General features: G+C 41.6%; 1 protein-coding gene across 1 annotated transcript; it reads right to left on the reverse strand.

Moving 5' to 3' along the window:
* LOC139173358 (alpha-1,3-mannosyl-glycoprotein 4-beta-N-acetylglucosaminyltransferase C-like) lies at positions 1–25,929 on the reverse strand. Its single transcript, XM_070763113.1, has 4 exons — positions 25,858–25,929; positions 7,604–7,774; positions 4,173–4,317; positions 1–1,268 (listed from the first exon to the last, which is right to left on the reverse strand). The coding sequence occupies exons 2-4, from the start codon at positions 7,751–7,753 to the stop codon at positions 130–132; spliced, it is 1,434 nt and encodes a 477-aa protein (XP_070619214.1). The 5' UTR covers positions 7,754–7,774; positions 25,858–25,929; the 3' UTR covers positions 1–129.

Raw genomic sequence — 25,929 nt, forward strand, 5'->3', positions numbered from 1 at the left:
TATTCTTTTTTGCCTTCCATGTTTTATTTTAATTAAGAAGAAACAGAACTGCTCTTCAGTTACAGAAATCAGGAATTAAAACTTATAGTTACAATGAAGGCAACTAGCTTATACAAAGGAAGGTGCCTTTCAATACTTCTTCACCCAAATGTTAATTTTCCTTATTCTCAGCCATTCCTTTTGTGGTGCTGTGACTTGAATTCGAAGGCACTCTATGTCATTGCTTCTATGCTTATCTTCCAACTCAAAACATCCATCCTTAAATCTTCCTATTTCTCTAAAAATCAGGCACGTTTGCCCATCTTTCGAATGGACTTTGATTCTTCCCTCTTCCACATAGCCCTCATAGAGGATGTCCTTACTATATTCAGCTGAACCTGTGTAAATCCGAATCTTCTCGGCAACAATTGGATTCCCAAAAACAATGGTGAAAAAGCTATTTGCTGCCACCTCCTTGCCCCAAAAGGCACCCTTCCCAGGAGGACACACATTTTCCGGGGGATAATTTAAAACAATGGGAATATTTGTGAAACATGAAGCACTAAGGAAATCTCCCGATTGTCTCATATCTTCTTCAAACTCGGGATCTTTGATTTCAGTTTCCATATAGTGAAATGAAGAAATCCTCCCTACGTGTTGGAAAAGGGAAGGCCGGAAGGTTATGAGAGATTCTTGAGCCCTTGACTCACGAAACAGTTCAAGAAGGTAGTCCACAGGCAAGTCATGGTAGAACATCAAGAGGAATCTGGCTAACATAGTAAGATCAGCATTATGATAGAGCTTCCCTATGGAGCCCAGGGTGGAAAATGCTATTGTGGTCCAGTGTTGCATTGCATCGTGTAAGTAGCTTTGTATGATGGATACAAAATTGGTGGCACAAACAATATCATCTTCTAACATCAAATAATAGTGGGACAGATTGGCGCAGAAATTAACTAGATAAGCATAGTCCACATTTTGTTTGGCTGTGTAACCATTGTCTACCCTCTTGTTCCACTGTCCTTCCTTCAAATTCCGTAACAGAGGATAACTTGCTGTAGAGCTTTGGATAACAAGTAACCTTTTTTCATTGATATGTTCACTAAACTTTACTTTAATTTCTTCAGCAGTTCTGACATTCATCTCAGAAGCATTATTGGCAAGGTATATCACTAGTAGGATCTCCTTCAGTTCTTCTGGAGAGCAGTGATTGAAAATGGACTCAATTGTCACCAATAAATGCTGTTCCTTCTCTTTGTAAATCGATGAGATTCCAATGCTCATGAACTCTGGAAAAAAAGTGATAAAATAAGCATTTATAGCAATGATAAAGCATATCCTTTGTGCCAAGCACTTCTTATGGATTCTTTGGGAAGCTCTGTTAGGTAGGTTATTCCTTAGTACAAGAATAGTTTCCCATTTTAATTTTTGATTGAGATACCAGAATAGACCATGATCTCTATCATTTATCTATCTATCTATCTATCTATCTATCTATCTATCTATCATTTCATCTATATATCATCTATTTATCATCTATTTATTTATTCACCCCATCTTACCTTTGTGCCTTTGGGCAACATTAAAAGCAACAAAACCATGAAATGTAGATATTTCTAATAACAATAAAAGCAGAAATTACAATTAAAGTTGGGGATAGAGGCAGCAGGATGTTCGGAGGGGGATCTTCTATTAATCTATCCACCATCTCCAGCATGGTAATCCCACTTTAGGTCCTCAAGCCACCTGGTTTAGCTGAGTTTTTGAGCTGTTGTGGAAGGCTAGGAGGGTGGAAGCAGATCTCATCGGAGGTGGGGTGGGATTGGGGTGCAGTGGGAGGAAAGATCTTTCAAAGCCTCCTCTCCTGGACTCTGCCAGCTGGATTTGCATATCATATCTGGGTTGCAAATGTCCAAACTATTATTAGGTTAAAATGTAGCTAGTGATAGCTTCAGAGGTTTTTTTTAAATGCAAATATCTTGTATAAAGTCATATACAATGGATGTATTTAGAAAAGCATGACTATAAGACTGTTAATATATCACAGCTTTCCTGACTAATCTTTTCTATGAACTCAGAGAGCCATTAAAATCTGGGGAAATGTGAAAATAACTCTTATCACGAAAGTGTTCTTCCTTCTTCAATGAGTCATGTGTTATGACCCAAGTGGTCAAGTTGTAGAAAGTTCTTTGTTTTTCTTAACAAATGTTCCAGCCAACAATCCACCAGTGACTGTTAAAACTCCACCTCCACACTACCCTGAAGGTAGCCACCCTCAGTCTCCCAAACTCTCTTAATACAAAGAAAGGCCACAGAGTAAGAGTAGACTCACAAAACAAGGTCCTGGGCTCCAAGTCCCATCCACAAAGCAGTCCAGGCCAAAACAAAGGCCAAAAAAGACAAAGAAACAGATCCCAGACAAGAAACAGTTCAAAAGTAAAGTGAAGCATAAGCAAAATGCAGGCCACAAGAGAAAGGATAGGTCCAAAATGTCAGAAATAAGTTCATTTCTGAAAGTAATATCACAATGCAAGTAAATGGTTTGTAACCATGGGAGAAGCTGATGTAAGCCATAATCAGCATGTAATCATGGGTTTGCTAATTGTGCTGCAACCTTATTGGCTGTATCCTGTAAAGGGAAGAACACCCATGCATGGGTGTGGTTTGTTACAGAATGGTTTGTTAGAGTGGGTGGTTTGGTATAGAATGGTTTGTAGTTCAGTGGTTAGTGCTTAATGGTTGCAGTGGTGGATATTATAAGAGTTGTATGAAAGTATTGTATGATAGTTTATTTAGAGAAGCAGTTTGATAAAAGAGAAGTAAAATATATTTTTACAAGAAAGCTTGCTGCTATGTTTCATCGATGACTTCAATTAGGTATAGTGGTTAACTGTGGCTACTTGGTGGGTTAACTTCCCTGTGCAGAAAACTCTCTCTGTCCAATAGGTTATGGGCCAAGTTGCTCTGCCCGACACAAAACAAAATGGGAAGACCAATCTTCCACAGCGAGGCCAGGCAAATGGCAACAGGCGAGTCAAATCCAGGGGCGTGTAAGCCAAAGCAAACAATTGTTCCTGGCCTCCCCTACAGAAGTTCCTTGTGAGGAGGAGTAGGACGACCGCCTCCCTTGCAGCCCTTCATTTGTCTATAGTTTGCCTATGTGCCACTCTCCTTGCCCTTGGATCGAGTGGAGTGGACAGCTGTTTCACATCAGAGATTAGCTGACTATCAGCACCACTGCTGGTCAGCAGCCGATCCTCCCCTGCATCTGTAGGCAGTGATCTGTCTGGTCAACCACCTTCCCCAATACCTGAGGGGCCTGAGACAGCATTGTCCTCAGCCCCTGGTATGCCTTCCCTGTCCGACAATCCAACTCCTCCTCCTCTGAACTGGGCTCTGAGGGGGCCATGACACCGTGGTGGCACAGTGGTTAGAATGCAGTACCGCAGGCTAATTCTGACGATTGCTAGAAGTTTGATCCTCACCGGCTCAGGGTTGACTCAGCCTTCCATCCTTCTGAGGTTGGTAAAATAAAGATCCAGAGTGCTGAAGGGCAATATGCTGACTTTGTAAACTGCTTATAGAGGGCTGCAAAGCACCATAAAGTGGTATATACTGTAAGTCAGAATGCTATTGCTGTTCTAGGGTTACACTTGACATATCAAGCACTGTTTCTCAACCTTAATGCTTTTAAGATGCATAGACTTTAACTCCCAGAATTCCCAGCCTGGAATTCCCAGCATCTTGAAGTTGTGAAGGCTGAGAAATACTGCTCTAAAGTGACAGAGAGGTCCTTGGCAGAGATTCTTTGACCATAGTCAGTCTTCTTGCCCACTCTTTGTCATAAGCCTTCATGGATTTAGGAATTCATAGAATGCATGTGTAGACAGCAAGACGGCTGATCATAAAGCAAGCAGAGGAACAGGGATTTCTGTGGCAAGTCTCATATGAGATAAACTAAGCTGTTGATTTAGCCAGTATGGTGCTTAGATCAAACTATACAATATATCCCACCAACTGTTCAGAGTTATCTGGAGTACTTAGAAATTGTAAATTTGTAAGAGTCTCAGGACAGTGAGGTGGGATATAAATGTAATAAAACAAATAAATAAAAAATAACCATTCCAGAAATGCATACATGAAAAGAATGATACATTTAATCACCATGTTATAGAAAAAGAGTCTATACTTACTCATTTCAGAGGAAGGGGATCCAACAAGATAGTGATATGTAATGGGTAAAGGACCCCAAGCACTTTCCAGTACCCTGGTGTTTTGCTTCTCTGGTTTATTCCAAAAAGAAGACTCTGGAATTATTACCTTCCCTCTTTCAGTAACCTTAAATGTATAAAATCATATTTGTTTACTGGCATCCATTATCTCTATTTATAGTTGACTGAGTGCTATCATCACCTTTAAGTTAGTATGTTAGTCTCTGTATCCTAGAATGGCAGAGGTCAGTCATTCTCAACCTGCAGTCCGCTGACTCCTGGGGAGGGTCGCAATGTCATTTCAAGAGGTGAAGGCTCAAAGAAAAGTTATGAGTTAAATCTTGAGTTAAATCTTGGGAGTCTATGGCCATGGTCTGCGGCCACAAAAGGTATTTAATCTATGTGAAGAAAAGGTTGAGAACCACTAGCAGAGGTCATTATTTGACTTTTTTTCAGAGGTTGGCAACATTTTCTATGAAATGTTGGTGAGATGGATGAAGGAAAGTAAGCAGACCTTGGCTTGCTTTCTCCTTTATGATTTATAATTGCAGTTATAATTTTCCAACATCATTTCTTACTACTAATTCCATTATTATCCTCCCCTTATTTCATCATTACATCCTCTTCAACTTCTCTTTTATGCATTTTATTTCATCATCATTTTTATTATGATGATGATGATGATGATGATTATTATTATTATTATTATTATTATTATTATTATTATTTCCCCTTTATTTCTCATTTCAATCTTATTCCTGTCATAGACTGGAATAGACCAGACCAGACCAGACATAGGATAGGATAGGATAGAATTTTATCGGCCAAGTGTGATTGGACCCTCAAAGGATCCAAATTATTAAATTATTGCTTACATTTTTAAAAAGTTACCTTTAAGGCACACTCAGCCCCCAGTGACAATCACTGAGCTTTCCTGGCAAGATCTACAGACAGTTCTAGGATATTGTTTCAGGCTAATCATTGAAATGTTTTTTGAAATCAATAACCATCTGCAAAATCAAGAAATCTGGAGAATGCTTCTGAACTGTAGCTTCCAAACAGTCAAGGCAATCCACTGAAGGCAGTGGGATTGTGTGTGTAGTTCTGTGTATTTTCAGATGAAACTGAAGCTGTGTGGTTTCTTCAAACCATTTTTGTTTTGCCATTGTCTTCTCCTTAAGGTTAAAGGCAAAGATTAGCCCAAAGTCATTCATTTCACTTTGGATGAAGCACTCATATCTCTGTACACCTAGTCCAGCTCTTAGCCATTAGATCAAATTTGCTCAGACTTTATGGTTAGAGATGCAAAAAGTCTGATTGTTGTAGATTTGTATCCTTTCCAGCAAACAGATGGGAATCCTTATTGAAACTTTAAGAGTCAATACAATCAAGGTCAAATATCTTTCTAAAAGAGGTAGAATAACATCTAGCTATCCTCAGCTGAGAAGTCCTACCAAAGTGGTTGCAAAGTGCCTCCTTATTACCAATATAACAAAACTACTGCACTGTATACATTCAGTAAAAAAAATGGGGGGGGTATTTATATATATATATGTCATATATATATATAAATATATATGACATATATATATGTCACATGTTTTTGCTGAATTTGAAAATTAAGGGAGACTAGGATAGATCTATTTCAGCCTTATTTTGGGACTTGAACTTGCAACCGTGGCCTTGTAAGGCAGAGAATTAACCTCTGGGCTACAGTATCCAATCCTTTCAGCTCTGTACCAGGGAAGGGTTACATGTTATTTGTGTTGAATATATATATTTATATGCCGCTTACTCGAAACAGACTCTGAGTGGCTAACAAGCAGAATAAATATAACAACAATAAAAACAGTTAATATCTAATAATAAAAATCAATAATAACAATAATATTAAAAACATACATACTTACAATCAGCCTAATTCCAGGCTTGCCGGAAAAGCCAGGTCTTAACAGCTTTTCAGAAGACTGTTAGGGTGGAGATAATGTGGATCTCTGGAAGTTCCAAAGGGTTGGGGTTGCCACAAAGAAGGCTCTTCCCTGAGGTTCCATCAACCGACATTGTTTGGCGGAAGGGACCTGGAGAAAGCCAACTCTGTGGGCCCTTACTGGCCGCACACGAGGGAGGAGGCGATCCTGTAAATAGTCTAGCCCTGAGCCATTTAATCTCTCTAACAGCTTAGATAATGGGGGTGATTTCCAAGTTGGGGCTGTGATATGATCAAGGGTGGATTCTATTTACCTTCTCCACCGGTTCACATTGCAACAGAATATATATATTGTGGGTTGACCTGCCTGGAGATGGATAGAGGAATGGTGTCTCGGCTCCTAATACCATCAGAAATATGTATTTTCTCATGGCCATAAGCAATCTCTGCAAAAGGGTCATTCGACCCCCAAAGGATTAGCAACCCACAGGTTGAGAACTACTGCCCTAAGCCTACATTTTATATTGAAATACTTCATAAAAATAATACATATTTAATACATGAGATCCACTTTGGTGTAGAGCAGTGTTTCCCAACCTTGGCAATTTAAAGATATCTGGACTTCAACTCTCAGAATTCCCCAGCCAGCATTCGCCGGCTGGGGAATCCTGGGAGTTGAAGTCCAAATATCTTCAAGTTGCCAAGGTTGGGAAACATTGGTGTAGTGGTTACAATATGGGGCTAGAAACCTGGAGACTGTGAGTTCTAGTCCTGCATTAGGCACAAAACCAGCTGGATGAACTTGAGTCAGTCACTTTCTCTCAGGGCCCGAAGGGAGACATTGGACCACTTCTGAGAACTTTGCCAAGAAAACTGCAGGGACTTCTTTAGGCAGTCTCCAAGAATTGGACACCATTGATCGGAAGGAAAAAAAAGCATGATTAATGCCAATGCTACTCTAATTGTACTGCAATGTCACATATGTGTCTCATATACTACACACCCACTCACACACACATACTGAAAAGCCAGGAAGAATACAAATCAAGCAAAACAAAATATAAAGAAACATGGAATGCAGTCACTTTTCCCAAAAAGTGGAAGGAATACCTATTTTATTTACTGCCCCATTTTAACTCAAATAAGACATCCCCTGATAATAAGCCCAATCAGGTTGTGAAATGCAAGACAATAAGGCCAAGGGATTATTTCAGAGTTTATAAAAATACAAGACAGGGTCTTATTTTGGGGAAAACATGGTAGCATTGGCAAGCTTTCAAACTGCTAGGTTGCTTGGGTCCCGAACTAGGGCCAATAGCTCTGAGAAGCCTTATCTTGAGCCATCGCACCACCCAAAATGAGACTACTATTTCATTTTTAGTTGCTATTGTAAGAATACAAAACTTTTAAAATGAACAAAAAAAAACCCCAACACCACTATGCAGACTTGGATCTACAACTGCCTTTTTCTTTTTCAAATACTTACCAGGGATGTTGTCATTCTGGAGCATTTGCAACTCTTTTTGCCTTGCTCCCAGATCATAGCTAATAATATAAAGAATCCTAAGAGAAACCATAGTCTGATGATGTTTCCACAAGTGCAGGCTAAGGTCCTCCGTCCGTTCTTAGATTTCATTGTAGTTTCTATTCCAAGATCCTTTAAATGTAAACAACAAGCTAACTTGCAACCAAACATGATTTAATTAGTGATTTGTCTGCGACAGCAAAACTTTGATAAACTCCATATTGACAGATTGGACCTATCCAATAAATCCAGTACAGATCAAAGTGTGCTGTAGCAGCCACAAAGTTTGCCTTATCAAGGTAATGACAATATGATATAAAAGTATTACATGTCCCTAATGTTTAGGATTCCTCAACACTAAGTACGAATGGGGTGACTACTGAGCAGTTGGGTGAATTGGACAACTACATGTACATCTTGCTTCTTGTATTCAAGTGGAGTGGTTCAATACTGGTCCATTGCTAGTCAGAAATCTTGTTTTTTTTAATTGAATCAAGTCTCTGTATTTCTTCCATCCCATGACCCAGAACATCTTCCAACTTGAACATTTCTATATTTGCTGGTTATTTCTGCTCTATTGTGAAGAGTCTTTCTTTTTTCACTTGGTATGGGAAATACAAAAGCAGCAAGATGGGAAACAAATACATTGATCATTATCGTTACTATAGGATAGATGATCAATAGATGATGATAGATGATAGATAGATGATAGAGGAAGATAGATATAGATATAGATAGATAGATAGATAGATAGATAGATAGATGATAGATAGATAGATAGATAGATAGATAGATAGATAGATAGATAGATAGATAGATAGATAGGCAGGCAGGCAGGCAGGCAGGCAGGCAGGCAGGCAGGCAGGCAGGCAGGCAGGCAGGCAGGCAGGCAGGCAGGCAGGCAGACAGACAGGCAGACAGACAGATAATAGATGATGAGACAGATAGATAATCGATGATGATGATGATAGAAAAATGAGATATAGATAGATAGATTGATTGATTGATAGATAGATAGATAGATAATAGATAGATAGATAGATAGATAGATAGATAGATAGATAGATAGAAGACATCGATGATGATAGATCATTATAGATCTAGAGAGAGAGAGAAAGAGGTAGGTGATAGATATAAATAAAACATTGATCTATTGATGAGAGATATGATAGATACATGACAGAGATAAGACAATTGATAGATATATGATAGGCAGATAGACAGGTGTGTGTGAGAGAAAGAGAGGTGGGAGGGAAGATCTTTGCAATACAAAATTGTCTCTCTTGCTGGCAGAGAGAATTGGAAGCTACAAAGATCAGATCCGCTACCTTTGGGGAGAGGGCTTTTTTTAACTGTCATTTTTCCTTACCAACCCCCCCCCCACCTCGAGAAGACTCACACTTCCCAAATAGCTCACCTAGTAATTGCCCAATTATTATTCTATATGCAGATTTTTGAGTCAGCAACAATTTTCACCAGAGCTCAACAGTCATTGCACTGCAGAAGCCACCAACTGCCATAGAATTTATCTGCCAATCAATACAACAAGAACCTTCCCTTGGGTTCTTCTTTTGCTGCTGCTTTTACACAGTTGCTAGACATCCCCCTGATTCTCCATCGAAACTGTTCTTCATTCTAAGTTTATTGCCAAAGAGGATTATGCCATCTATTTACTCTTATAGCACACCATGCATCTTTGTAGAGTGAGGGGGAGGCCTCAGTTGTAAAATCACACGTATAACGGTACCCACCATTTTGATTGGCTTATACAGATCGCAGTAAACAATTATTTAAGTTGCAGATTGTTGAATTCATGCTTACTGAGTCAAAATTATTCAATCCCTAAGTGGATTCACATCATGCCTCAGCTATAGACCTTAATGTCCTGAGACTAAGTGCAGGACCATTTTTAAGTCCTTGCTTTTGCGAATAGCCATAACCAGGGATGGGCTACCACCTGGATGGGGGAGAATGCTGTGGGGTAGTGAAAATGGAGCTCCACCCCAGACCACTCAATTTGCACTGAAAGATGTTGGGGGGAAATGCAGGGCGTCCTGTATAAGCCACGCCCACAGTGTCATGGTAAAAATTATGGTAGCCCTTCACTGGCCATAACCTAGATGACTGAGAATTTCCATACAACAATTTTTAAGATTTTTCTCAAAATTATATTTGGACTCATGAGATCATTTAAATATTGGGGTTTTTTTTAGAGAGTATTAATCTACCCACAATGCCTTGTAGGGAAAGAAACTATAGAAATGATATTATATTAATAATCCCAGTTACAATGTTAGGATGTTTGAATTGCATATACCTGGTTCTATGGCTCAAAAGTGCTCAAGCCATCCTTAGGGGGAAAAGAATAGGGCGATCCATTTGACATGGGAGAATGATGTAGTGATTAAGCTGGTGGAATAGGAGCAGGAAACCCCATTTCTAGTTCTGCTTTAGATACAGATGGCATCTTGGTAACTTTTGACAAGTCAGTCCCCCTGTGTCTAAATCGGCATCAGCTTCTTTGACAAGGTGGGTGAAAAATTAAATTCTTCGTTGCATCACACGTTCATGGCACCGGACCAGGATATCTGTGACACTGCCTTCTGCCACATGAATCCCAGCGGCTGGTTAGGTCCCACAGAGTTGGTCTTCTCCGGGTCCTGTCGATTAAACAATGTCATCTGGCAGGACCCAGGGGAAGAGCCTTCTCTGTGGCAGCTCTAACCCTTTGGAATCAGCTCCCTCCAGAGATTAGAACTGCCCCTACCCTCCCTGCCTTTCGTAAACTCCTTAAAACCCACCTCTGTCATCAAGTGTGGGGGAACTGAGACATCTCCCCCTGCCTATGTAGTTTTTGTGCATGATATGACTGTATGTATGTTTTTTATATTGGGGTTCCTTGCTTTTAGATTTTTAAATGTACAATTGTTATTTTAGATTCTAATTATTAGATTTGTCATTATATATTGTTTTTAACACTGTTGTGAGCCGCCCCGAGTCTGCGGAGAGAGGCGGCATACAAATCTAATTAATAACAATAACAATAACAATAACAATAGCTTCACCATAAGAATTGCAGTGAGGGCTGTGCAAAAGAAGCAGACCCTGAAATCAAGCAGAACATATGGCTAGGAATAAGAGTCGTCTGACATAACTGCTTCACAGAACCTGGAATAAGCAAGCCCAACCTCCTTGAAGTGACTATGGAGATTCTAACCAGGCAGATCATGGGTTGTCCCAAAGTTGCTCTTTAAAGAAGCCACTGGAGTTTCTGTTTTTTCTTTGAAGACATTTTGCCTCTCATGAGCACCTTTGGGAGAATCTCTTTGAAGAGTTAAAACACCTGCATCTTCTGGAAACTTAGTGTGTTGTTCTTAAAACTCAGACACCCAAGTCAGTGTGTAACTGGAAAGAACCTAGTCCCTAAATTTGAGAAACACCCAGTACTTTCACAAAGTGTTGTTTTTTTTTAAATCACCATCATATGCCAACAATAAGAAACAAAAATATTTCAGGCAAAGTGTTTTAAAAAACCTTTAATAAAAGAGTGATCAAGCTTTCATATAGAGTTACATACATTTGATAGATGTCAGAAAAGATAGTTGCCCTTAACATATGTTGCATCTCTTCCTTTCTCGACCAGGTTTGAGTCTTTCTTAAAACTTGCAACTTTACATTACTACAATTCAGTTAGGTCGATTAATTTCTTAGGCTCTACATGTAGAAATACAGGTAATTGCCATTTAGTGATCATAAGTGGGTCTGGCAACTTGGTTATTAAGTGAAGTGGTTGCTAAGTGAAACTATGTACTTATGATCTTATTCTTACAGCTGCCCTGAGTCCTTTGGGACTGGGCGTCATAGAAGTCAAATCAATCAATCAATTAATCAATCAATCAATTTATTTCAGCTTTCTTTTGCTTTCAGAACTGCTAAAGACATGAAGGCAAGGATTGGTCACAAAAGTTCCTTTTTCACACCATCACAACTGCAAACAGTTGTTAAACAAGGCAATCACTTAAAAGAGGATAAGCTAATGGTGAAACATTATGGAACCAAGTAGTTTTCTACATGGAATAACAGAATAATAAAATGAGTCGGAAATCTTCTAGTCCAGCCTCCTGCCCAATCAGGAAACCCTACCTGTTGTGGTTCAGCCTGAGCCAGATCAAAGACCAGCTGCGTCTCTGCTGGCTCCATGCCCGGGGGAGGCTGAGAGTGGAGAGGAGAGTTCTTGGCAGTTGGACAGTGCAGACAGCAGTCACGAAAGTGAAGAGATTGCAAGGCCTGGGAGCCCTGGGGAAGGGCTCTCTCAAGCAAGTAGCTGTGAGTCTCTGGAGTCCCTGGATGACGACACACAAGCTATCATTAGTATGCGGCAGAGACGCATAGCTCAAAGGAGATCTCAACTGCGTAGATATTATCAGCGGTGAATGAGGAACACCAGGGGGTTGGGTGTGGTCCTCATTAGCAGGGAAGGGTTTATAAGGCATGAGAACCATTCTGGCAGCGTGGAGTGTTATCAAAGGGGAGTTGGTGTTATCTGCATTTTCTCTCAGTGTTTTTGTTCCTGGCTCGTGGCCCAACAGCCTTGAAGACTGGTGGGAGGTGTGTGTCTGTTAGCTCAACAGCCTCGTCTGGCATTAAGGATCCTGTGTTTCTGTATGAACAATTGCCTTTGTGTATCTATTTGGAGTTCCAGTGTTTTCCTGATCTGTAAGGACATTTTCTGTTGGCTTCTTTTCTCTTTGCTATTATAAAACTGTGTTTGGCTTCAACCGGTGTGTCTGGCTTATCTTTTTGGGTTGGTCACAGCTTCCGGAGTGACCCAGACAGAACACCTACCATTTAAAACCAGCAGCTATTCAGTCTCTTCTTCAAAGCTTCCAGTGATGGAGTACCCACAACTTCTGAAGACAAGTTGGTTGCACTGGTTAGTTGTTCTCACTATTAGGAAATGTTTCCTTAAATCTAGGGTGTTTCTCTCCTTGATTAATTTCCATCCATTGTTTCTTGTCTTGCCTTCTGGTGCTTTGGAAAATAGGTTTAAATAGGCATTTAAATAAGAAAATAGTTTGAATGGTAATTTTAAAAAGCTTAGTCATTTGTGTCAACAGCTTTCTATCTTCTGGAAGCTACATTACTCTACCGCATAGGGCCACCAGAAGGCCCGTTTCCCTGAAACATTTTAATTTTATTGTTGCATTGAAATAGATTTATGACTTTCCACATCAAAAGTAATTTGTATGAAGAAGTCATCAGAATATTCTTTTAAATACCACATCACAGAAACACTCTTTTGCTTGTTGAAGTTATTTTTCTTTAATTAAGTAGGAGTAGATATCACTGGATTTTCATTTAGTTGGAACCTGCTCCTGGGGTTCTCACTGAAGACCCTCCAAACATTAGTAGCCAATGCCATTGATAAGCCAAATTTCAGTGTTGAATGCACAGGTTTGCCACATGGCTCCTATTGAGTTTGCGGTCTGAAATTTGGCCTCACCATCTGTGGTTTTTAAGGGTTTCAGCAGATGCAGGCCATTGATTTAATGTTTCATAAGGACTCCTGCTGTAGCTTCCACAGCTTGTCTCATTGCCTTGGGAACAAGGGAGTAACATGCAAACAATAGAACTGATGCCACTCAGCAATTTTGTGGTTATAAACAACATCCAGCACCAGGCCTTCTGGCATTTCTATTGCAGCCCATCTGCAGTAGAAAATATTTTCTCCCCCACATGCATGACTAACATTCTTTCTTTTAGCTTTGTGTCTATTCCTTGCTTCCTTTTATTTGACAATGTTTTCCCCCCTATAACTTGAATGCATTAGTCTTCAGTGTAATTATTGGAAAAACATGAGTTGTCATCATCTGAAGACACATTATGCATTTTGAGGACCTAACTACTTTCCAGTACTAGATATTCTTGTGTTATTTGGGATCAGTTGACTGCTAAAGTGCTCAACATTCAATTTTATTCATATAAATGTTATGACTAACTAGCCTGGGACATGTGGTGAAGATCATCCAGCATATTTAGTCAAAATACAGCAACTATGTTTGTGTGTGTGTGTTCTAACCATTGTGATCTGGAATCTATCCATCCATAAATGATGATAGATGATTATGAGGAATCCATGTCTTTATGGAAGAAATCTCAGGTCAATATACATGTCCTACCATGTTCTGCAAACTCAGTTTACATGTTTACCCAAGGTAAGGGTTGATTGATTGAATGACTGATTGATTGTATTTGTATGCTGCCCCTCTCCATGGAGAAGCTGTTAGGTTTTCAGAAATGCTATTTGTGTGTTATTGCTAATCCATTTTAGGAAGCTATGTGTAATTATCTCTAATACACACAACTGACTAATTGGTACAGTTTGCCCTGAACCATCTGCCTAATGAATGGTAGGAATTCAGAACTGTAACATCAACCCAAAATTTTGGGTTCATTTGCTTCTTACTCATCTCTTTCATTTTTGACCTGAGTCTGAGGACAGCAAAGGATTGAACCTGTGGATTTATTTTTTTTTCCTTTTAATTATCCAGTTGTGAACTTTGGACTTTATGTACTTTCATTACTAAAATTATTTAACAAATAAAAAGAGCTCTCACAAATAATAACCCTTCTTGCCTTTCGTAAGCTTCTTAAAACCCACCTCTGCTGCCAGGCATGGGGGAACTGAGATACTCTTTCCCCCTAGGCCTTTACAATTTTATGCATGGTATGTCTGTATGTATGTTTGGTTTTATAATAAGGGTTTTTAACTGTTTTAATATTGGATTGTTATATGCTGTTTTTATTACTGTTGTTAGCCGCCCCGAGTCTACAGAGAGGGGCAGCATACAAATCCAATAAGTAAGTAAGTAAGTAAGTAAGTAAGTAAGTAAGTAAGTAAGTAAGTAAGTAAGTAAGTAAAGTTCTTTATGAGCAACCACCTATTAGTCATCCATTTCTTTGGTTTGGTTGTAAGAGCAAAGAATATACCGGGTGGCATCCTGAGGATTAACTTTATGCTTGTTTGTGTGTCAGCTGGAAAATATTTTAGAACTTAGTTTCTTGTTGCATAAAGTGTTTACATGGTTATTGCTGCTCTAAATTAGCACTTCAAGGATATTGTTTTTAGAATGATAGAGGCTGGGTTCACATGATTCTACATCAGGAACACTGAATCACAAACTAGTCAACTGCATAGTTAGACTAGTGACTTTTGTATATCACTATGTTTTTCCAACTCAGACACTGTCCTGAAGAACCACAAGTTCAGTAGTGAGCAGAGAGGGTGTTCCAAAGGGCAGAGGCAGTGACAGAAGGCACAGCCTTTGGGGTTCTTTGCTAATAAGATTAGGATCCTGCCAGTTCTTACTAGATAAGCAAAAACAATCAGAAAAATATTGTATGGTTCAATCAGAGATGGGTTCTAAGATTTTAAACTAGTGGTTCTATGGGTGTGGCTTATTTTATGGGTGTGGCTTTATGGCCATGTGATGGTGGACGTGGCTTGATGGTCATGTGACCGGATAGGTGTGGCCAATTCAATGTCATTCACATCAAGGGATGCCTTTCCTGTCCCCTCCCCTCCCAGCCATTCCTTGTCACACACAGCCTCAACGTATTTATAGGTCTGTAAAAATCCTGTTCATTTTTTCAACTTTATTATCTACACAGTATAGATGTACTTTCATGGACCACTGAAAGGAGGAAATAGCTCACATGCTTTGCCCAAGAGTATGAGAGGCAACAGGTTTTTTAAAAAGCTGCCAGAAAGGAGTGGAGGGGGGGGGGAAGCAATATATTTAATGTAATGTCCTATCTAACAAAATGAAATTCAATGTAGAGAAAATTAAAGTCCTATATATAGGTTAAAAAAAAACAAAAGTATACATGGGTTAAACCAGTCTTAATAGTAGTGACTGTGAAAGGGATCTTGGAATCCTAGCGGACAACCAGCTAAACATGAGCCAGCACTGTGCAGCGGCAACCAAAAAAGCCAAGGCAACCCTAAGCTGCATTAACAGAGGGATCAAGTGAGGTATTAATACCACTCTATAAAGCCTTAGTTAGACCATACCTGGAGTATTGCATCCAGTTTTGGTCACTACACTATAAAAAAGATATTGAGACTCCAGAAAAAGTGCAGAGGAGAGCAACCAGGATGAACAAAGAGAAAAGCAACCTAAAATTAAGAAGAAACTTCCTGACAGTGAGAACCAATATAGGTGCAGAAATATAATTTCACATATAAACTAGCCATTTGTGAAATACAACCTGTATATTGTTCAAAACAGTAATTAGTGTTATTGCTGATGTTTGACAAGTCTAAAAGTCAAAGATCACAAGAGTTCTTCTTGCTCTGTATTTATACAAAACATCACATATCAGGAATATCTCTCTCCCCCCCCCCTCCATCTCTCTGTATGTGTGTGTTTCTACTCATTCTACAAGGGATGTTTGGCCCCCACTTTGTTTGTGAGCAAAAAGACAACTCCAGCAGCATCTGCCCCATCCCAAGCGTCTCCTGCGTTTTCCCACAGCAAATTTGGGTTTGGAGTAGGTCTCTCCAAAATCTCTCTGGCTTTCTGATCAGGTGGGGTGGGGAGGGGTGAGAGGTGTTTAGGCCAGATCTGGAACAGAGCCGCATTCTCTCACTCCCCCCCCTCTCCTTGTAGAAAAGGAAAATGTCAAAAATGGGCTAAAGGGCAATGAAAAGTGTTGTGGTTGGCTCTGGGCCAGCTCCTGCCCCAAGGACTGTGGGGGTGGGTGAATCCTCCCAGGGTCAGAGGCCAGTTTTATTGCCGACTGCTTCTGACAGCGAAGTGTCTGAAGCAGATAGTGGAAGTGAAATGGGATCCTCAGATGGAGTAATGGCAGACAGCCCATTAGGCAGTCGCCCCCTGAGTGATTCATCATTGTTATCATCACTGGATTCGGAAGAAGAGACATTCATTGATGTACGCAGGTGCAGGGCAATGTCTAGGAAAGAGCAACTGTTATGTATGGAAGGACCAACGACAGGAGATGCCTAGAGAGGCTCCATACAGGAAGTGTTATGAGAACAGGAAAGGGCACCGGGAGAGGGGTGGTAACCTAGCAACCGGGGAAAATAAGGGATTACCATTGGTTCGTTCCTCAGCCAGCTGGCAGTTAAATAGGAGAAACCCGAGGAGGTTTGACAGTTGAATACTGACTGTTGTATTAACGTTATGTTTATGCTGGAATAAAGCAGTTCAAGCAAAGCTACAATTACGTGTCTGAATCTGTACCAAGCCACTTCATTGGCGACGAGGATTTCCACGCAAGTATACAATCCAAGAAATTAAGTTAAATAAAAGGAAATGATGTCTACACAACTTAATTTTCCACCTTTCAACCCTAAGAGTGAAACATGGGATTCATACGTGGCCCGATTTGACTGTTTCCTTATTGCTAATGGGTTCACAGAAATCTCAGACGACAGGAAACGTGCATATTTTCTAGGGTTCTGTGGAGCCGAAATGTTCGAAACAGCAAGAGCCCTATTTGCCCACACCCCAATACATGACATTCCATGGCAGCAGTTCTTAAATACCCTCCAGGAACATTATGCCCCAGCACCTTCCCGGTGTGCCAGGAGATATAAATTCTACCATCGTAATCAAACAGAAGGAGAATCAATAAATGATTTTGTAGCGGCTCTCCGATGCGCAGCATTATACTGCGAGTTTGACAACTTAGAAGATTATTTACTAGACCGACTTGTATTTGGTGTAAGAGACGGCCGTTTAAAACACTGTTTATTGTCAATCAGAGACTTAACGTTCAAGACAGCTTTAGCGGAGGCTAGGGCTTTCGAGCTCTCAATGCAGTCATTAGCAGAGATGGAAAGCACTGTAAATGCCACCACATTACTTCCTGATGTTAATACAAAACAAATTCCACAAGACATTGAAAGGTCTTTGGGGTTAGAAGAAGAAGAGGTCTGCAAATTAGCTGTTGCAAGAAACAAAGTCCAGCCAGTTGAGTGAGCTAGACGACCACCATCTCCATGCAGAGGGTGCGGAGGAGATCACTTTAGATCAAATTGCCCCTTTAAAGACTTTAATTGTTGGAGATGTGGAGGACGGGGCCATATAGCCAGAGCCTGTCAATTCCGCCGACAGCAACCTTCAACAGCCTCAAGCCAGAAGTATAATAGCTTTAGCGGAGGACGAGGGAACTACAAGGACTCGAATTACCGACGTCAAGATTACAACGTAATATACACGCATCCATCGCAGAGGTCTACGGTTGTCAGTGAAACTTCCTCATCATCCGAAAAGATTACAGTGGTTGTTCGCCTGGGCCACATGCCGTGCAACATGCAGGTTGACACGGGTTCGGCTTGCTCACTGGTGTCGTGGTCTACAGCTAAGTGGTGTTTTCTGAAATTGTCAAAAAACGGGTTGTTACCATGCCGATTGAATCTACGAGATTATCAAGGCCGCGCTATTCCAGTGATAGGAGAAGGACGTTTTGCTGTTCAGTTCAAAAAATTTAAGGGACAATTACCATTAATAGTGGTGGATGGGCCATTTTCTAATCTATTGGGGTTGGATTGGTTCCAAGCATTGGGCCTAGAAGTAACGGGAATAAATATGGTAAGGGGGGCTTCTTCGTTCATGACCTTGGCCCAAGAATTTCCAGATGTGTTTGATGGGAAACTAGGCTGTTATAACGGTTCACCTATTTCTTTCAGCTTGGATCCGAAAGTGCCTGCACTACGCTTAAAGCCCCGCCGAGTACCTTTGGCACTCAGACCAAAGGTAGATGAGGAATTAGATAAGCTAATAGCCCAGGGAGTTTTAGAGCCAACAGATCAAGCTGTATGGGAAACTCCTGTCGTAACTGTAGTAAAGGCGGACGGAGGAATTCGTATATGTGGGGATTATAAATGTACCATAAACAAGGCATTAGCTCACCATTCTTATCCCCTTCCAGTAGTACAGCATCTTCTGCACTCACTGGGGAAGGGTAATTTGTATGCGAAATTAGACCTATCACAGGCCTACCAACAGCTTATGGTGGACCGTGAAACTGCAGAAGCACAAGCTATAGTCACACATAGAGGGGTGTTTCGTTGCCGAAGGTTACAGTTTGGGGTATCAATAGCCCCAGGAATTTTCCAGGGATTCATGGAGAGGCTTCTTTATGGATTGGAAGGGGTGGTGCCATACTTTGACGATGTCCTAGTATCCGCCTGCTCGGAGACGGAATTATTAGCAAGAGTTAAATCGGTCTTAACAAAATTTCAAGAGAAGGGGTTGAAATTAAAATTGAGTAAGTGCGTGTTGGGAGTTACTAAAGTAGAATTCTTAGGGTTTATAGTGGATGGACAAGGTATCCATCCTACCCCTGAGAAAACCAGAGCCATCAGGGAAGCCCCTACTCCTCAGTCTAAAGTGGAATTACAAGCTTTTTTAGGATTGCTAAATTTCTACGCTGTGTTTATTCCACACAAAGCATCAATAGCGGAACCGTTACATCGTTTATTAGATAGTAAGACACATTGGCACTGGGGACCCAGAGAAGAGGCCGCTTTTGTGGCCATAAAAGATGTTCTGACCTCCAATACTATATTGATTCAATATTCCCCAACATTACCATTGGTTTTGACTTGTGATGCCTCCCAGTTTGGAGTAGGAGCTGTGTTAAGTCATAGACTTCCAAATGGGTCGGAGGCCCCATTAGCGTATTTTTCTAGAACTCTTGCTAAGGCTGAGTGAAACTTCGGGCAAATAGACAAAGAAGCATTGGCCTTAGTGGCAGGGGTGCGAAGATTTCACTATTATTTGTACGGAAGAAAATTTGAACTTGTAACTGATCATCAACCCTTACTAGGAATTTTAGCAGGAAATCGCCAAAGTCCTGTAGTTCTGTCACCCCGCATGGCGAGATGGATTATATTCTTAGCAAACTATACTTACAGGTTGGTGTACCGGCCGGGAAAGCACATTGCCCATGCTGATGCGTTAAGTAGATGTCCTCTTCCAGATATCTTGGAAGACCCGGCGCCAGTGTCCTGTGTGTTAGCCATTGAGGAGAGTCCATTAGTTTTAGTCGCATCGGAGGTAGCGAAACAGACAAGCCGTGACCCAACGTTGACTATACTAAGACAGTGGGTGCTCCGGGGGTGGCCTAAAAAGGAGCAAGCACCTGAATATTCCTGTTATTGGAGGTGCCGTTTGGAATTATCAGTGGAAAAGGGCTCTTTATTAAGGGGGTCCAGAGTAATTATTCCACCCTCTCTTAGGCGTCAAGTGCTAAGTCTTCTCCACAAGGGGCACCCCGGAATTGTAAGGATGAAAGGCCTGGCCCGAGACTACGTGTGGTGGCCGGGAATAGATCACGAGATAGAAGAGTGTGTAGAGGCATGTCTAAGGTGTCAAGAAAACAGGCCCTCACCTCCTAGAGCACCACCATTAGCATGGGAACCCCCTGCAGGCCCATATTGATCTAGCTGGGCCTTTCCTGGGTCAAAATTTTTTAATAGTTGTGGACGCCCATTCAAAATGGTTGGAAGTGGTGCATTTACATTCTACCCAATCATTTGCAGTTATCAATGCGTTGAATGCATTGTTTGCAACCCACGGATACCCAGATATTGTAGTGTCGGATAACGGACCACAGTTCACATCGGTCCTATTTGAAAATTACTTAGCGTCATGCCCTTATGTCACCGTGGCACCCGGCTAGTAATGGACAGGCGGAGCGAATGGTACGGTCAGTGAAAGATTCACTTAAGAAACTTCCACAAGGGTCTTGGTCAAAGAAATTATCAGAGATGTTATTGACCCAGCATTCCACTCCATGTGTGGCCACTCAAAAAACCCCAGCGGAGCTGCTAATGGGTCGAAAATTAAGAATAATTTTAGACAGGTTACACCCATGGTACGGAAACAATTCTCCGTGGCCGGAGGCTCCTCCTAGAAACTTGGAAGTAGGATCTCGGGTTTTTGCCCGAGCTTATGGGGAAGGTCCAACCTGGTTTCCGGCCACCATAGTGAAAGTGTCGGGTCCTCGTTCTTATGAAGTTGAATTAGAGGATGGCAGGGTATGGCGTAGACACTTAGATCAGGTCCGTCTCCGCAAAGCAGAGAAACTCATGGAAGCTAATAGTTCCATTCCGCGAGAGGATAATGAAGTACGTTTGGAAATGGCAGGTCCAGGGGTCTTGGACAGTAACGTATATACCCACCTTCCGTCCCAGTTTACCGTTCCTTTAAGTGCAGAGCCAGAATTCCACGAACCTCCACGAGGTCAGGTAGCAGGGGAAGACAGACTACGTCATTCGGGTAGAATAGTTCGGAAGCCAACCTACTTAAAGGATTATGTATGTTCCAGAGTAAGGGGGGAGGAGTGTTATGTATGGAAGGACCAACGACAGGAGATGCCTAGAGAGGCTCCATACAGGAAGTGTTATGAGAACAGGAAAGGGCACCGGGAGAGGGGCGGTAACCTAGCAACCGGGGAAAATAAGGGATTACCATTGGTTCGTTCCTCAGCCAGCTGGCAGTTAAATAGGGGAAACCCGAGGAGGTTTGACAGTTGAATACTGACTGTTGTATTAACGTTATGTTTATGATGGAATAAAGCAGTTCAAGCAAAGCCACAATTACGTGTCCGAATCTGTACCAAGCCACTTCAGCAACTGTGTAAATACTACAGGAAATAAGGTAGATCACCTGTGGCTGGGTGTAATTAGACTAATTGGGGCTGCTGTTAAATAGTTAGCATTTTGGCCTCTGGGTGTGGAAGTTTATCCGTTCGGTAAAGGAGGATGTGTGTTTTGTATCAGGATTCTACAAGGACTCTCTTTGAACTGTTTCCAGGACTGTTGAACTAAATCATAGTCAAGTTTGTGACTTTGTGAATTCTTGAAGGAGAGTGGCTGTGATGTCTTCACAGCTGCTTGTTATCTGCTTTGTGTTTGTTTATTGTTCTTCACAGCACTTAAGGCAGTTGCTTTGAAGGTAAGCATTTTGCCTGACTAAAAGTGTGTGTGGCTCTTTTACTTTCAATAAAAAACTTTGTTATTGACTTACAACTGTGTGTGTCTGAATTCCTACCTTTGAACTTAATTGAGGGCTCATGCCGAGAAGCCTGGCAGAACAGAAAAGTATCTCTGTCTGTGGTCAGGGCAAGGCTGGGGGTTGCTTAGTATGATCTGACGCTGGGAAAGAGAGACAGAAGTCAGGATCGCTTTAATATCGGAGAGATAGGTGGAAGAAAGCACATTGAACTCGAGTTTCTTTTGGTGTGATAACTGGAGAGGGAGATTTCTGTGTGCACGTGGTCTCTCTTTTCATTCTGCCTTGGGCAGCCAGAGAGGTGGGCAGGGGAGGCTAGTTGATGATAGGAATGAAAACGGAAGAGCTGGAAATTTGCACTAGCTACTGTAGGAGGAGGCTGTAGAAGGAGGCTGCTCAGAGACAATTTCTGAGCAATTTTGCAAACTATTATAAATCCTTCTCCCTTCCTCTTTCTTTCTCTTCTCTTCTCACCCGAACTGGTAGCAAGCCGCTGGTGATGTCACGATAACATTATGGAACCAGTTCTGTTGGCGCCAGTTTGTGGCCGCTATCATCTTTTTAAAAAAAAAATCATCACCTCTCCTCCTGCCTGGCAAAGAAGCCAACTAAGGCATCCCACTCCTCCCACCAGATCCACCCAAGGAAGGAGAGAGAGAGAGAGACCAGCAACTCCACTGAGATGCCTCTTCAAAACTAGAATACTGGAGAGATTGGTGGAGGAAAGCGCATTTCTTTTGGTTTGATAACTGGAGAAGGAGGTTTCTGTGTGACTCTCTTTTCATTCTGCCTTGGGCAGCCAGAGACGTGGGCGTGTCTGGTTACCTTCTCCACCTCGGGGGTGTTTTCCCTCCTCCTGATTGCTTCTCCATTCTGCTGTCATCAGAGGCTGATTGGAGCATGCCGTCCTCTGCTCCAGGTGCTGGAAATTGTTGTGGTTAGCTCTGGCCCAGCTCCTGGCCCAAGGAATGTGCAGGTGGATGTGGGGGAGACATCCACATGCCGCAGGCCTGTTTTGCTCCCAATGGAATCTGCCGATGAAGCCTCCTCTGACCAAGGAAGCATGAGTGACAGGGAAGAGGGCAGTTTGGCAGACAGCCCAGGAGGAGATCAATCATCTGTATCATCCTTGGATTCTGAACAAGAATTAATGACACATCCACGCATGCGTAGAGTGATGCATAGGAGACAACAACTGAAGGATTATTATAAGAGAAAATGAGGCCACCTGAGATTGGGTGGGGCTCCAGTAATTAGGGCTGCTGCTATAAATAGCAGTGTGTGGGTTTGGCCATTGTGAAAGAGTATCTGATCACAGTTTTTCAGAAGTCATGTGTTCCTGTTTTCTGGACTTTGTTGATTTTTCACGCCTTTGAAACGAAAGCAGAGCAACGTGTGTGTGTGTGTCTCACTTCGTTGGAAGAAGAAGGGGTGTGAAGTTTCTTCACAGCTGCTAGCTAAGTACTTAATGACTGCTTAAGGGAAATTGTACAGACTACCTGTGTTTTGGGATGAGTGCTCTCTGCAATACAAAAAGAGTGCTTAGTTTTGAATTTTGTGATAGAGAACATTGTTTTGAATTTTCAAACTTGTGTGTGTCTGAAATTTATACACTTGAATTTTCGGGAGGCTCCTACTAGAGAGCCCGGCAGAACAGAAATGGAGCCCTTGCCATCTTCCCAAGCCAGAAGCCATAGTTAAGGGCAGAGACCACTACACTCCCTGGCATGAGCGAGAAAATAGAGCTCCTTTTCTCAGGCGTGTGGGGTGGAGTTTAAGGATAACCCAGAAGAAGGGGCAGCCTGGTGCTTGCTGCTGCTTCTAGCTCAGGGAGAGGCAGCTCAGTGGAGCTACAGGGCTCTCTTTCTCTCTCCTTCCTTGGTGGATCTGGCGGGAGGAGTGTGCTTCCTTAGTGAGCTTCCTTGTCGGGCTTGAGGAGGGAAGGTGGCGGAGCTGTTGCCTGAGGGTGAAGAGCCACCTTGAGAGCATCCTTCTCTGGGCAGGGGCAAAGAAGAACAGCCGTTGCCCTCTCCTCCTGTGGCTCCTGCCCAGCACTCTCTCCTCTCTCCTCTTTGCCTCTCCACACTTGTTTAGCCATCCCAGAGAGCTCCTTCCCTCAGCAGTTCCTTTTCTTACCTCTAGGTGGCTACACCAACTTTGTCTTTCTTGGGCATGGAGAAAAGTTACCCTGTGAAGGGACTGAGCCTGCTGCTGAACCTGGAAGCTTAGAGACTTCTTTTCCACCCAGCCACTAGCTCAGGGTGCACAAAACTCAGCTTCTGTGCATGCATAGAAGGAGAAAAACACGGAAATATTTTTTAAAATTAAAATATATAATTTTTTTTTTAAGATGGCAGTGTCCACGGATTGGCACTGACAGAACTGGTTCCATGACATCATCATGACGTCACCAACAGCTTGCGGTCATAGGCCAACACATATGTAAACATAACCTTTATAATATATTATTATATTCCTACTTGATTTGATTTCTAAATAAGAATTATATTATATACTTGTGTTTCAAGAAGGTTCTTCCCCTACAATATTTGTAGTCATATGATTTCTCTCCCCTCCCTCCCTCCCTCTCTTTCATTCTCCCTTACCGATATCCATCCATCCATTCACATGTACACACCCCTGTACAAATAGGCCCACCCCTGAAACTGATTCCACAATATTGTTTTATTGCTGATTGGAAGTGTTAGTTTTCTTTTGATTCAGTTCTTTTCTTTGGGTTGTCACAACAGATGGGCAAGGCTACTTTTGGAATGTGGGATCACACCAGGTTTGAATGAAGATGGTGACATCAACAAGAACTAACTAGTAACAGAAATAATGAGCACCAAACAAACCAATATGAGAAAGGGATTAAACTAATAGAGACCAGACGTAGTTGGCTCCACTTTTATAGGCAGAAAATCATTCTTTCCCCATTAGCTGAGCATTTTGGAAGCTATGCTTCTTTATACAAACTTGGGTTACTGTTCTGTCGGGCTCTCTGATAGAATCCTCCCAAAAATTCAGGTACAAATTTCAGACACACACATGTTTGAAAATTCAAAACAATGTTCTTTATAATGAAAATTCACTTAAACCAAGCCCTCTTTTGGTATAGCAAAGAGCACTCATCTCCAAACAAACTGGTAATTTGTACAAGTCCCTTATCAGTTCTGTGATACTTAGCTTGCAGCTGTGAGGCAATTCACAGTCCTTCTTCTTTCACAAAGTGACACACACTTTGCTCTGGTTTAGTTTCAAAGCGGGGAAAAATCAGCACACAAAAAGTCAAAGTCAGTAAAGCAGTCACGAAACACAATGATCAGATAATCCTCCACAATGGCCAAACCCACAGGCTGCTATTTATAGCAGCTTCACTAATTACCACAGCCCCACCCAACCACAGGTGGCCTCATTTTCTTTGATAATAATCTCTCAGTTGTTGTTGCCTATGCATAGCTCTCCTCATGTGTGGCTGTATCATTAACTCTAGTTCTGAATCCAAGGAGGAGCTAGATAATTGATCTCCTTCTGAGCTGTCTGCCACACTCTCCTCCTCCCTGTCACTCATGTCTTCTTGGTTAGAGGAGCCTTCATCATCAGATTCCACTGGGGGCAAAACAGGCCTGCAGCATGTGGATGTCTCCCCCACATCCACAGTCCTTGGGGCAGGAGCAGGGCCAGATCTAACCACAACAGGTTACAGACAGGACAATCTAGAACAACAGGTGTCAAACTCACATAGTCACATCAGCATCACATGACATATTGGAACTCCTCCCCCCTTTCACTAAATCGGGCATAGGCATGGCCAGCACATGATGTATCCGGAAGGTTAACAACCCTGATCTAGAACATTAGCATTAGATATGTATTTATTTTACAGGTTAAAATTTATGCATCTATTGCCAAATGCAATTGATAATCGGACACAGGTTTAAAAATCTGGAACGGTTGTTTTCACAAACTTCTGATCATCTTGAATTTCTGCAGAAATTGCCAGTCTGTGGCAAAGCCAAAGATTTAACCAAAGATTTGTCAGGAATTTGTTAATAGCATAATGAGGCATATTGTCTTCTAATGCTAACTTTCCCTTTATTGTAAGCTTTTTTTAAACTGAATAGGTTCTTGAGAATTAATTGAAGCAGCTCATTTGGGAACACACACCTTATTTCAGGTAATTCCAGCTCCATTTCCTGATTTCAGAGATTTCCATCTTCCAGTTTACATGAGTAATTT

The sequence above is a fragment of the Erythrolamprus reginae genome, chromosome 1, assembly GCF_031021105.1.
Source record: "Erythrolamprus reginae isolate rEryReg1 chromosome 1, rEryReg1.hap1, whole genome shotgun sequence".
Classification (NCBI taxonomy): Eukaryota; Metazoa; Chordata; class Lepidosauria; order Squamata; family Dipsadidae; genus Erythrolamprus; species Erythrolamprus reginae.